At 45.9% G+C, this 13155-nt stretch overlaps 1 protein-coding gene across 1 annotated transcript; it reads left to right on the top strand.

Annotated features, from left to right (window-relative positions):
* Positions 1-10281: 10281 nt before the first annotated feature.
* PSMB4 (proteasome 20S subunit beta 4) lies at positions 10282-12667 on the top strand. Its single transcript, XM_079762119.1, has 7 exons — positions 10282-10455; positions 10690-10896; positions 11104-11250; positions 11435-11516; positions 11916-12032; positions 12256-12344; positions 12547-12667. Exons 1-7 carry the CDS (start codon positions 10316-10318, stop codon positions 12557-12559), a joined length of 795 nt encoding a protein of 264 aa, XP_079618245.1. The 5' UTR covers positions 10282-10315; the 3' UTR covers positions 12560-12667.
* Positions 12668-13155: the final 488 nt, after the last annotated feature.

The raw sequence follows: 13155 nt of genomic DNA, 5'->3' as shown, positions 1-13155 counted from the left end.
CTGGAGCAGGACTGGCTGGACAGGTTGAGGTTTTGGGGAGCTAAGCAGAGTTTCTGAGGCCGAACCTGCTCGTTTTAACAACTGTCATTTAACATTTAACAGACCAGCCACAGGACCTCAGAGGAAGGGAGTGGCGTTTGCTAACCTGTTACCGGGTGTGACTGGGTGGGCCTGAGCTCTGCACCCCAGCAGCTAGTGCAGGTGCCGCCCACAGCGAACCTGGAGAGGTATTTAAATAGCCTTTTCATCTCGCATCAAGGAAGCAGAGGTTTTTGGTTTTTTTTAATAACATCATTATATACATCATTACTTTTTTTTTTATTGCTTTCAGAGAGGAAGGGAGAGGGAGATAGAGTAGAGATAGAAACATCAATGATGAGAGAGAATCATTGATCAGCTGCCTCCTGCACGCCCCCCACTGGGGATCGAGCCCACAACCCGAGCATGTGCCCTTGACTGGAATCAAACCTGGGACCCTCCAGTCCGCAGGCCAATGCTCTATCCACTGAGCCAACATTCATCCAGCTGTTCACACTCACCTCACAGCACCTCCCTGAGTTCAAGCTCAAGGCAACAAGGTGAATAAGGTAAAAGCCAATGCCCTCTGCCAGGGCTCCCCATGAGAGGCATGATGTGAGAGGCACTTAGAGGGCTTCCTCTCCACCTCCATTCCACTCGGAAAGGTTCCCTCTTTGCCCCTGGCTGCTTGCCCCTGGCTGGGTAGCTCAGTTGGTTGGAGCATCGTCCCATACACCAAAGGGTGGCAGGTTCCATTCCAAGTCAATATTCGTTCAGTGTTCAAATCTCCCCTCAATATTATTCGTTCAGTGTTCAAATTTCCCCTACTGTCACATACATCTCTGTATTACAGTTTACTTATTTGAATCAAGATCTAAAGAGGGTCGATACCTTTCTATTATCTCTTCTGATAAATCTCTTAAATCCTGTTCATCTCACATAGGCGAGAAAGGGAGGCGCCTTGAAGACTGAGCTTGTTTAAGTAAAGAAGGGTCTGACCAGAACAGAAATTAGGTTCCGTGTCTTGCTACACATCTTATCTACAGGGGAAAAGGTGACGCGGCCTAGAAGAGGTACCAGCAACCTCGGTTACAGGGACTCAGGCGAAAGCTTGCCGCCACCCCCCTCCCCCCCGCCCGCTACCCCCAGCCTTCCTCAGGGGCCACGCCTGGCTCCAGAAGAGCTGAGACCAGAGCCATAAAGTGGCTTTCATGCAATCATCTCCACCTTTACAGAGGCCCGCTTGGCTCTCGAATTTTCGGTTAAGAGCCCTAGAAAGAAAGAATTGCATCAGTCTTGGTTAATGGCCCCAATTAAGCCATGAAAACCCTTCGGGCAGCCTCCATTTTGGACATGTTACAAGACTGTAAAGAAAATATCCAAAGGAAATTAAAAGCCATTTCTATTTGAGGCTGGAATGTCATTTGGTTCCTGGAGTCAGATCCCTGAGCCAAGCTTCTCTACTGAAGCTCAAGACAAGCAGAAACATATCCCCCCCAATTTCCTGGGGAGCCCAGGACCCTGGTTTTGTCAGCTCAGCACAAAGATGCCGCCCGGGAAGGAAGCAGGGGATACTTCTCCAAGAGTCACAGAAAGACCAGCATCCCCAAGGCTTGACAGAGCCATCTTCAGTTCTTACATGGAATCAGAGGGAGGCCCAGGAAGAACCTCGGGGCCTGTCCTGGATTCTGGCTTCCATACACCATCTCTCTCCTGCTGTTTCCACTAGGACCTGCCCAGGGTCACAGCCATGAGTAGAAGTGTGGAAAGTGCCACCCTGGGAAAGGAATATTGTGTATTTCCTCTTTCAGCTTGCCAAAAGTCTGCTCAGAAACCGGAGTTTAAGGAGGCTTAAACGGAAAAATGTTGATTGCTCCTAATACACAAAGCTCTCCAACCAATCAATTGGAAAAAGAGAAACAACACAGACAGAAAAATATTCCAAGGATATAAAAATGAAAGATCAATGGCTAACAAACATAAAAAAGATCCCAATCTCATTAGAAATGAGAGAAATGCTTGTGAAAATATATTATCTTAAAAAATAAAAAAGGTTTGTAATATATATAGGTTGGAGAGAGTGTGAGAAAGGGCATTCTTGTACTTTAATGGCAAGAGTATTAAATTGTGGGACATTTTTATAAGACAATTTAGCAACACCAAGCATCATTTTTAATAGAAATCCACTTCTAGTGACCTACTCTGTGGAAATAGACAAATACTCAAATATATGAATAGGATGTTCATTGCAACTTGTTAACAATAGTGAAAAGTTGGAAAAAAACAATAGAGGAATAGTTACATATGGCATGAAACATCCATAATGTATAGCTCTCTATATACTGGCATGGAAAGATATCCAAGAAATATGCTGAGGGGGGAAAAGCAGAAAACACTATGGTCCCATTTAATGAAAACTATATATAAAACTGATCAGTTAAACCACATAGTCTTAATTAATTAATTTGATTATTTTATATATTATTTAATATATAATATAAAAGGTATGTACGTTAATTAATTTGATTACATTATGCGTGGGGTTATATGATAATAGGAGAGATTTTGTGGAGATAAAGATTTTTTTATTATACCAAATGCAACTACAGTGTTGACCTCTGAGGGCTGGGATTATAGAGAGCAATTTTTATTTTTCACATCATGTATCAACTATGCATTTTTAAAATTTTACTGTAAACTTGAAATACATGCATAATTAAAAAATGAATAGCGAATAAATACAATAACACTCTGCCTTTTAGATGAGTGACCGTGTAACAGGTTAACATCCAGTATTGGTGAGAACACGAGGAAAAGGGCACACTCATTCAGGATTGGTGAGTGTCAACTGGTACCATATCAACAAATGCAATTTGTCAGTACCTATCCCAAGTTAAACTGTGCGTACCATTGTATCTAGGAATTCCACTTCTAGGATGCAGTCCATGGACATACCTGGACAAGCAGGCAAGAGACAGGTAATAATGATAACACACAGCTATCACTTAGAAAATGCTTCAATACTTACCTGGCAGGGGCGATACCATGATCACGAAGGTGGTTTTCCCAGGGCGAGGCTTATCCATTGCACTCCGGATGTGCTGACCCCTGCAATTTCCCCAAATGTGGGGAAACTCGACTGCATACTTTGTGGTAGTGGGGGACTGCGTTCGTGCTCTCCCCTGGCTAAAAAAAAAAGAAATGCTTCAGATGTCCTTGGTACTGTCTACGCACTTAAACACAAAGACAGGAACCGCCCACCATAACCTAAAAGCTTACTCTGTGCCAGGTGCTTCTCTAAGCTTTTTTTAAACAAACTTTTCTTTTAAAAAAAAAAATATATTTCTTTATTGATTTCAGAGAGGAAGGGAGAAGGAGGGAGAGATAGAAACATCAATGATGAGAGAGAATCATTGATTGGCTGCCTCCTGCACTCCCCCTCAAGCGGGGAGCGGGGGCTGGAACCAAACCTGGGACCCTTCAGTCCGCAGGCTGACGCTCTATCCACTGAGCAAAGCCAGCTAGGGCTTCTCTAAGCTTTTTACATGCTCTTCTTTATGCATTCCTTACAACAACCCTATGAAGTGGCACTCTTAGTATGTCTGTTTTACAGAGAAGGAAGTTACAACATACCAACGGGAAGTAACTCGCTCTAAGTCATGCAGCTAGTCAGTAGCAGAGCCCGGGATGTGAATCCAGGCGGTCGGCTTCAGACTGTGTCTGTGACCACGACACTGGAATGTAGTAAGTCGTACAAACTTCACACCAGCTCCTTGAGATAGGTCTTTGTGTTGTGTTGTTTGGGGTTGGCTAGCCCATGTAGCCCCTTTTTATGTTTATTGGGACACAGAACCCACCGCCACTATAGGAACCGGAGGCCAGATGCTCACTTTCCCGGGTCCCTTGCAGCTAGGAGCAAGCACATGGCTTGCTTGGACAGCCAGGTGTGCCCAAGGAGGACTCTGACACAGAGAAGTAGGAACAGTGGGGAGTGGGCTTTGCTTGATGGGGCGGGGGGAGGCAGGTGAGTATGGGGTTGGTCCCAAGCTGCAGAAGCTCCCCGCTCAAGCTCCGCGGGTGCAGCCAGGGCTGCACTTGGAGGGGCAGAGGCAGTGTTCTGAGGGTGGGGTCTCTGAAGAACAGGCTCTCTGGCTGCTCCCAGCAGCAGTTCAAGTACACCCACCCCGGGGGCCTTTTTCCTCAGGGAACCAGCACTGCGTGACAAACTGGGGGGATCCAGGAGGCTGTGGCAAGCAAACCCAGAAGGTGGCCCAAAAGGGATGTTGAGGCCCAGGCCACTTGAGCAAGTAACAGTTCTTCCCTCGATAGTCTTTTGAGAGCTTCTGGTCCCAATAGAAACCAAATATGGGACCGTGGGACACCACGTGACTTTGAGACCCAAAGCACCTAGCCGGCCCAGGGTCTCACAGGCCCCAGGGTTCCTCATCCTCAAGTAGGGTGGATCCTGAGAATATCCTGGAGAAAGAAAGAAGCCACAGGGTGCCCTCTCTTGCCCAATAGCATCTCCTTCCTCAGTCTACTCTAATGGCTCCAGAAGTTATGCAGGAAAGATATTGAGAAGAAAAATCATTCTAGCTTATATTACAGAAAGACAGTTATGGCAAAACCTTCCAAGTCTAGAGTATCGTTTATCCTCTGAACCAGTAACCGGAGTCCATGCTGGGCCCAGGAACAGAGAGAGGTGGGAGGGGACCTCTCACTCTTTCCCCTAACAACCCATTCACAACGTTTTTGCTTGCAGGCCCCGACCCTGGGCTCTGTTGGTTTTGAGGTTTGGTGTCCTGTACAAAGAGGCGACACCAATAGTTCCTTGAACTGGAACCGGAGACAACTACCCAGCCATTTGGGGCAGAAATGGGAGACAAGATATTAGCTGGGTGATTGATGCTGATGATTTAGAAATAAGAATGTTCCTGTCCTATGGCAGGGTCAGGGAGGGAGATACCCCAGGGATACCTTGTACCTCCATGTCTAATGGTTAAATGAACAAAAGACTAAAGCAGCAGAAGCAAGATAACTGAGCGTTCAGATCCTCCACGAGTGAAGGTTTAGGTCGCTCCATAAGAAAAGAGCCATTGGCCCTAGCCGGTTTGGCCCAGTGAATAGAGCGTCGGCCTGTGGACTGAAGGGTCCCAGGTTCACTTCTGGTCAAGGGCACATGCCTGGGTTGTCAGCTTGATTCCTAGTGTGGGGCATGCAGGAGGCAGCCGATCAATGATTCTCTCTTATCATTGATGTTTTTCTCTTTCTCTTTCTCTCTCCCTCTCCCTTCCTCTCTGAAATCAATAAAAATATATTAAAAAGAGAGAAAAAGAAAAGAGCCATCTTAGCCCTGGCTGTATAACTGAGTGGTTTAGAGGCTGAGTTCTGGTGCCAGACTACCTGGGCTCAAATCTGGGTGCCAACACATGCAAGCTGTGTACCTCTCTCTACTTTAGTTTCCACACCTGTAAAATGCGGATAATAATAGCTCAGACCTCGAGTGGCTATTTGAGAATTATGTGAGTAATACTTGTAAAGCACTTAGGACAGGGTCCGGCATGTAGCAAACACTCTATAAATGTTAGCTATTATTAAGACAAGGGAACAAGAGGAAAGTCATAAATACCAGCCAACCACAGTATCAGGATCAGTTGCCAGAATGAGAACAGTACACACAAAACCCCGTACGGGAATGCTTATACCACGTTCATTCATAATAGCCAAAAACTAGAAAGAAACAATTGTGAGTCTCTCAACATGTGGATGATTAAACAAACGGTAGTACATCCACACCATGGCGGTTACCCAGCAATAAACAACAACAACAACAACAAAAAACCATCAGCAAAATGAAAAGGCAATCTACTGAATGGGAGAAAATATTTGCAAATCATATATCTGTTAAGGGGTTAATACCCAAAAATAAATAAGAAAATCATACAACTCAATAGCAAAAAAAAAAAAAGGATTAAAAAATCGGCAGATGATCTGAATAGACATTTTCCCAGAGAAGACATACAGATGGCCAACAGGTCCATGTAAATATGTTTACATTGATAATAATCAGGGAAATGCAAATCAAAATACAATGCGATCTCGCCTCATACCTGTTAGAATAGCTATTATTAAAAAAAAAGAAATAGCCGAAACCGGTTTGGCTCAGTGGATAGAGCGTCGGCCTGCGGACTGAAAGGTCCCGGGTTCGATTCCGGTCAAGGGCATGTGCCTTGGTTGCGGGCACATCCCCAGTAGGGGGTGTGCAAGAGGCAGCTGATCGATGTTTCTAGCTCTCTATCCCTCTCTCTTCCTCTCTGTGAAAAATCAATAAAATATATTTTAAAAAAAAATTAAAAAAAAAAAGAAATAGCAAGTGTTGGTGAGGATGTGGAGAAAAGGGTACCCTTGTAATAGTGGACTTTTTTTTTTCTAGTTTCTAATTTGAATACTTCAGCAATTAATATCTGTGTCATTAGTTTTTGCCAAATAGGCATTATTATGTTCATGTCTTCTATTTACATTCCTATTTTGCAGGATTTTATTAGGAATGGCTACTGATTTTCATAAAGTGTTTTTTGGGGGGCATCTGTTGATATGATCCTATGGGCTCTCTCCCTTACTTTATTGATGTAGTAAATTATGTTCACAGAATTATTAAAAATGATAAATTTTACATCCACAAATTATATGAGGAAAAAGCTGAATTCTTACAGATCAAGAAATGATTCTATGGAAAGGTGAACAATATTTCTACCTGGGAAAATCTATATATAGAAAACCCTAATATGCAAATAGACCGAATGGCGGAACAACCGAACAACTGGTCGCTATGACTTGTGCTGACCACCAGGGGGGTGCACGTGGAACATGGCGGGCATCGGCCATGGCGTGATGGTGGAGCAGGTGAGCGGGGGCGCCAGACCCAGACCAAGGCGGGGCGCCGGTTGCTGTCATCGGGGTGAGTCTCTGGTTGTTACTGAAAATTCTTTGCACCCGCACCACCATCCTGCCCGGCGCTCGCACCAGCTGCTGGCGCCCAGCGTCGGCCCTAATAGCCCCTCAGGGCTTCTCCACCTCCCCCTGCTCCTGAGGGGCCATGGGGCCAGCACCGGTGCAGAGGATGGGCCGAAACCCGCCCCTGTGCCCACTGCAGCCTCGAGGCCCACAGTTCCTTTCAAAGTGCACCAATTCATGCACTGGGCCCCTAGTTTAATATAAAAAGTCATTCTCAAATTATTTAGTAATTATTGTCCATTAGGAATTACCATGGATTTGAAGGAATGGAAGACATTATTTTAAAGTTCATGTGGAAAATAAATGAGTGGCAAATGCCTATAAATCTACAATAATCAAAACAATGTAGTAAAGACAGACATATAGATTAATGGGTGTCAAGACCATTCAATAAAGAAAAGGCAGTCTTTTCCATAAATGGTGCTGGGAAAACTGGATATCCACATGCAAAAGAAGTTGATCCTTTTTTTTTTTTTTTAATACCATATATAAAGTTAACATAAAACAGAGGCGATCTAAACATCAGAGCTAAAACAAGAAAACTTTTGGGGGAAAAAAAAACACAGTGGAAAATCTTCATGACATTGCATTTGGCAATGATTTCTTTTTAAAAAATATATATTTTATTGATTTTTTACAGAGAGGAAGAGAGAGGGATAGAGAGTTAGAAACATCGATTAGCTGCCTCTTGCACACCCCCTACTGGGGATGTGCCCACACCCAAGGTACATGCCCTTGACCGGAATCGAACCTGGGACCCTTGAGTCCGCAGGCCAATGCTCTATCCACTGAGCCAAACTGGCTACGGCAAGCAATGATTTCTTGAATATGACATAAAAAATATGGGAACAAAAGAAAAATAGATAACTAGGGCTATATCAAAATTCAAATCTGTGTATCAAAGGACATTGTCAAAAGACAACTTCAGTTCCTGCCTTGGTGGGTCTTTTAGTTTAGCAAAGCAGACAGTCTCCAAACAAGTGTGACGCATGCTCGGAGAGGCATATTGTAGAACTGAATTACAGAGGATGTAAAACTGCAAACTCCTCAGGGGAGACCCGCAGAGCAGTGCAGCCCTGGGCAAGCTGGACATGTTCTCTCTCTCTCTCTCTCTCTTTTTTTGTTAGAGTCTCTGGGGCCAAGCTTAAGCAGTTCAGGAAAAGATGCTTATGTAACTCTTTTGTAGCTGAAGATTCATTTTTCACTTCTCCTAAAAAAGAAAAAAATGGAGTAGTGGAAATGTTTGTGAGATGGTGGTGATAGTGGTTTAGTTTTATTTCTTTTCTGAGAATTTCAGGACATCTCCTATAACCAAGGACATTCTGCATATTATAAAACCAGTCCAGTCGTTATTGACGTAAAAAAGCTTAAACTTTGGTGGGAGCTAAATGCTAATAAAAATCAAAGTAATAGAAAGCCACAGAAAACTGGGTACACTTAAAAGTGTTCCTCCATAATATCAGACCTGATTTAAAAAGAAGAAGAAAAAAGAATATTCCAAAATTTCCCTTGTTGCAAGTTTAACTTAGGTCTTTTTGAGCTCACCTTAGAACAGAACACATGCTTGTACCTTCTGAGTAGCTGCACCATCAAATGTTAGTGGTTAGCTTTCTGTGCCATCCTCTTCGGCTGGGTGATTCCAGATCCTTTCACTTTTCTGCTTTAAGACCCTATGGATGTGTGGCTACCTGCCAGACCTCTGGAACCAACACTGGCCCTATCAGAGCCTTAATCTAGAGACTTAAAAGGGAGTGAGACCAGAAACCAGCAACCCACCTCTGGCCACTTCTAAACAAGGATATCGCCAGTTCATTGCTGGCTGATTGATTTAAGTTCAAGTTCGTATGATGAGGGCTGTAGTGGGGAAGAGGGAGGTACTTATGGGTTTTTGAGGAATCCCAGTAAGCCCATTGTCATCACATCTGAGCACATTTTTTTTGTTCAAGTAAGCCGATAAATGGCCCAAAAGTCACCTGGAATTTGGGGCTTGGGGTGTAGGTGGCTATTAATTAAAGCCAAAAAAAAAAAAAAAAAAGAAAGAAAAGAAAAAAAAAGAATACCGATTTTTCAAGATCAAAAGTTGATATAAAGAGTTGGGTGCCTCTAACATACAAATTTTTTTTAAAGAGATTTTAAAAAATATATAATTTTAAAATTAATTTCAGAGAGAAAGGACGAGAGAGGTAGAAACATCAATGATGAGAGAGAATCATTGATTAGCTGCCTTCTGCACGCTCCCCACTGCGGATCAAGCCAGCAACCTGGGCATGTGCCCTTGACCAGAATCGAACTTGGGATCCTTTAGTCCGCAGGTCGACGCTCAATCCAGAGCCAAACCAGCTAGGGCCATACAAAATTCTTGACCCTTTCCTTTCCAGGGTTTCATGATCTAATAAAACATTTTGTTTTTCAATAAGGTTAAAATGTCATGCATTGCTCTGATTCAAATCAACTCAGGGGATTTAAGAAACAAAATCGATTTGGTTTCCTGCCAAGTAAAAACAAAAAACAAAACAAAAAAAACCCCTGACATTCAAGTTGTGTAGGGAGGACTGTCCAAGTAGTGGTTTTAGGTTCTCCAGTTTGATTCCAGACACCGCGTCCAGCCTAGACCACAGAATCCGAAGCGAAGCCCTGGAATTTAGTTTCACTCCCACGGTCAGTGGAATTTTTCTGCGGCTTAAGCGGTGGGCCAGAGCATGTTCTTGTAAGAAAACGTGCAGAGATTTGCCCCAGGTCCTGTGGAGTGAGTAATCCACGAGAGAGATGCGTAACTGTCCGGTCCCTTTTTACCTACTGGGCTGGAAGACCCAGAGCCGCCATCACCAGCTGTGGGATCGGGTAAATCACCGCGGCCCGAGCCTCGGTCTCTTATCTACAGCAGAAGCCGATCATGCCTGCCCCATGGGGATGCTCTGAGAAACGGCGTCAGCGATCCGGACTCACTACTAGACTCAGGTGGGGCTTGGGATAAGGGTCCAACATGGGCAGGAGGAATTCTGCCTCCGCGCTCCGGGGAAGTGTCTTGAAGGCCCCCCCTAACCTGCCTCCCACACCACCCTGTCCTTCCCTCAACCTGGGCTCCGGAGAGCCCCGAGGTGGTCCCCACTCTCCGGCGGACTCTGCGGGCGTGGGTGCCGCCCCCGGAAGGACGGCAGCCCCGTGGGACCTCCCGCGCATGGCCGCCGGGAGCCGCTGGCAGGAAGAGGAAACGTGTGGCCGAGGGATCAGTTCCGCTTCCGCCGGCGCAAGCGCTTTCATTTCTTCTGCTGCCGTGACTAAGATGGAAGCGTTCTGGGAGTCGCGGGCCGGACTTTGGGCTGGGGGTCCGGCCCCCGGGCAGTTTTATCGCATCCCGCCAACTCCCGGCTCCGTGGTGGACCCGGCGCCCGCGCTCCACGGCGGTCCGATCACGCGCACCCAGTAAGCTCGGGGCGCCCCAGCTTGCGCCGCGGTGCGGGTGGGCCTGTTGCGCCCGTGGGCCGCGGGTTCCGAGGGAGCAGGGGAAGGCGAGGGGCACGGAGTCCTGGGGAATGAATGGGGCTCCGGGAAGTCGAAGGGGAACGGTCCACCGCGCAGGCAGGGAGAGGACTCGGGCGCCCCCCGCCCCCCCACCCCCGCGCCGCCCTGCAGACCCTCCACCCGCTCTGTCCCCAGGAACCCCATGGTGACCGGGACCTCGGTCCTGGGCGTGAAATTTGACGGCGGAGTGGTGATTGCAGCAGACATGCTGGGTTCCTACGGCTCCTTGGCCCGTTTCCGCAACATCTCTCGCATTATGCGAGTCAATGACAGCACCATGCTGGGTGCTTCCGGGGACTATGCGGACTTCCAGTATGTGAAGCAAGTTCTCGGCCAGATGGTGTAAGTCTTCTTAGTTCCCAAACTTAGTTCCCGAGTGGGCAGGGGTATCGCTGGTGTGTGTGTGTGTGTGTGTGTGTTTATCTCCTTAAAGTTCTAAGGTGGAGGCGCTCCAGGCTGCTGCAGAGAACGGGGAGAATTGTAGGGGTGGAAGATGGGGGATGGAGATTCCGACTTTAATATTCTCACGCCCGTTTCTTTTTTTTTAAGGATCGATGAGGAGTTGTTGGGAGACGGGCACAGCTATAGCCCCAGAGCTATTCACTCGTGGCTGACCAGGGCCATGTACAGCCGCCGCTCCAAGATGAACCCCCTGTGGAACACCATGGTCATTGGAGGCTATTCCGATGGAGAGAGGTTGATTTGAACACAAATAACATTTCCTTGACAACCTAACCTGCAGTGTAATGTGTTTATATCTTTACCCCCCCCCCCCCCCCCCCGAGTAAATCCTAGTTCTTAGACCCCATGGTCCCGTACTTCAGCTAGGATGCAGAAACTTAAGATGAAATTAGTTCTTTGACCTGTTGTGTCCTTTTAGCTTCCTCGGGTACGTGGACATGCTTGGCGTAGCCTACGAAGCCCCTTCACTGGCCACTGGTTATGGTGCATACTTGGCTCAGGTAAGTAGTGAGTTGAGAGGGGGGCAGAGGGGAAGAGCAGGCAGTGGGGGCTAGTGGTTGTGTGCTTGCCTTTTTTTACCTTATAACTCCGACATGAGGAACAGGCTCGGATCCCTGTTGCTGGGCAGATGGTTCTCTTTGTAGTTCAGGGGCTGTAAGTGTGGCATTTGCATTCCAATGACAAGGCATGTTCAGGAGGCAGTAAACATGTGCAGAGAGAGGACACTCTAGAACTTTCCCTTCAGGTGGGTCTTAGCACAAGTAAACAGAGTATTCTGGTGAGGCAGTAGGTGGAATGTTACTTTTTCACTCATTTGTGCATATTACACCATGGATTTGAGACAAATAGCCAGGTGTTCGGCCCCTGATATCTCCCATGTTTTTCCCTAATCTCCTTAGCCTCTGCTTCGAGAAGTTCTGGAGAAGCAGCCAGTGCTGAGCCAGACTGAGGCCCGAGAGCTAGTGGAACGCTGCATGCGAGTGCTGTACTACCGGGATGCCCGTTCTTATAACCGGGTGAGGAGGGGAATGAACAATGAAGGTGAAGGGGATCTAATTGGCAGGTTCTCAATACTTGCAAATGTCGAGTGTTTCTGTGCTTTGAAGGGAAGTTTGTCCCATTTCTCTGTCTCCTATTTTCATATTTGGGAAAGACCCTCTACTTGACCTTTGACCAGGTCCCAGAGACTTCTTTCATGTGGGGTTGGGCATTTTCATTGAGAGCTCTGCTTTCTTTCAGTTTCAAATCGCCACGGTAACTGAAAAAGGTGTTGAAATAGAGGGACCACTTTCGGCAGAAACCAACTGGGATATTGCCCACATGATCAGGTGATTGAAATTAAAATAATGGGAAAACAGGTGGTAGAAGAGTTGGGAGGCCCCGAGGCTCACACTAAGCTGGGGTTTTTTTGAAGTCTCAACCCCAAATTCTCTGGGTGGCATGCATTTTGGTTCAGTAGAACTGCTTTTAGGAATTGATTCCTTTCCCTATCACTTCACAAATTTATTAATGCTCTCTTCTCCTTTTTAGTGGTTTTGAATGAAATACAGACGTGTTATCTAGAACTGAAGTTGTATTCTTCTTCCGACTTTGAACTTGGCTGGTTCAGAGGTAGACTTTCCTTTTGTAAAATAAATCTTTTGAAACACTTGCTGAGTAGTTGTATTTTGTCTGACTAGGTCACACCAGGAACGAAACCACTAAGTACTGCCATATGCCATTTCCTCCCTGATCTGAGAACCTTTTGGCTCTTAGTTCTTATAGCAGATAGAGTTCTCTGCATGACAATACAGAAGACCCACTGCTGTCTTCATTTGTAGCAGCCAGGCTTAATCCCTGTGGGATAACCCAATTGGCTTTTGTGTTTAAATTTTTTCTTTAACATTTCCACCCATGCACTAAATTCTAAAATAGTTTCTGGTTAATGTTGGCTGCAAATATAGTTTTAGTTAAAATACCATTAAGATAAAATGGAGCATCTAGTGGAGCTGTTCTGTATAAGGCTACCCCCGAGCTGGAACTGACAGTCTCAATCCTCCCATTCAACTTCCATTTAGGAAATACAAGGTTATTTCAACATTGAACCTAAATGTCTATTGTTCAAACCTACTACTAATTTCTAGCCCTGCCATAAAACTT

Source organism: Cnephaeus nilssonii, assembly GCF_951640355.1.
Source record: "Cnephaeus nilssonii genome assembly, chromosome: 21".
In the NCBI taxonomy this organism is placed as follows: domain Eukaryota; kingdom Metazoa; phylum Chordata; class Mammalia; order Chiroptera; family Vespertilionidae; genus Cnephaeus; species Cnephaeus nilssonii.
The sequence above is the reverse complement of the archived record's forward strand: the minus strand, read 5'-3'. Positions and strand labels throughout refer to the sequence as shown.

What these genes read in the sequence shown, in the direction of transcription:
- PSMB4 (XM_079762119.1), top strand. Translation starts at nt 10,316, where the DNA reads ATGGAAGCGTTCTGGGAGTCGCGGGCCGGACTTTGGGCTGGGGGTCCG. An exon ending in CAAGTTCTCGGCCAGATGGT is followed by an intron (nt 10,897 to 11,103) that starts GTAAGTCTTCTT and finishes TTTTTTTTTAAG; the next exon opens with GATCGATGAGGAGTTGTTGG. An exon ending in GGCTATTCCGATGGAGAGAG is followed by an intron (nt 11,251 to 11,434) that starts GTTGATTTGAAC and finishes GTGTCCTTTTAG; the next exon opens with CTTCCTCGGGTACGTGGACA.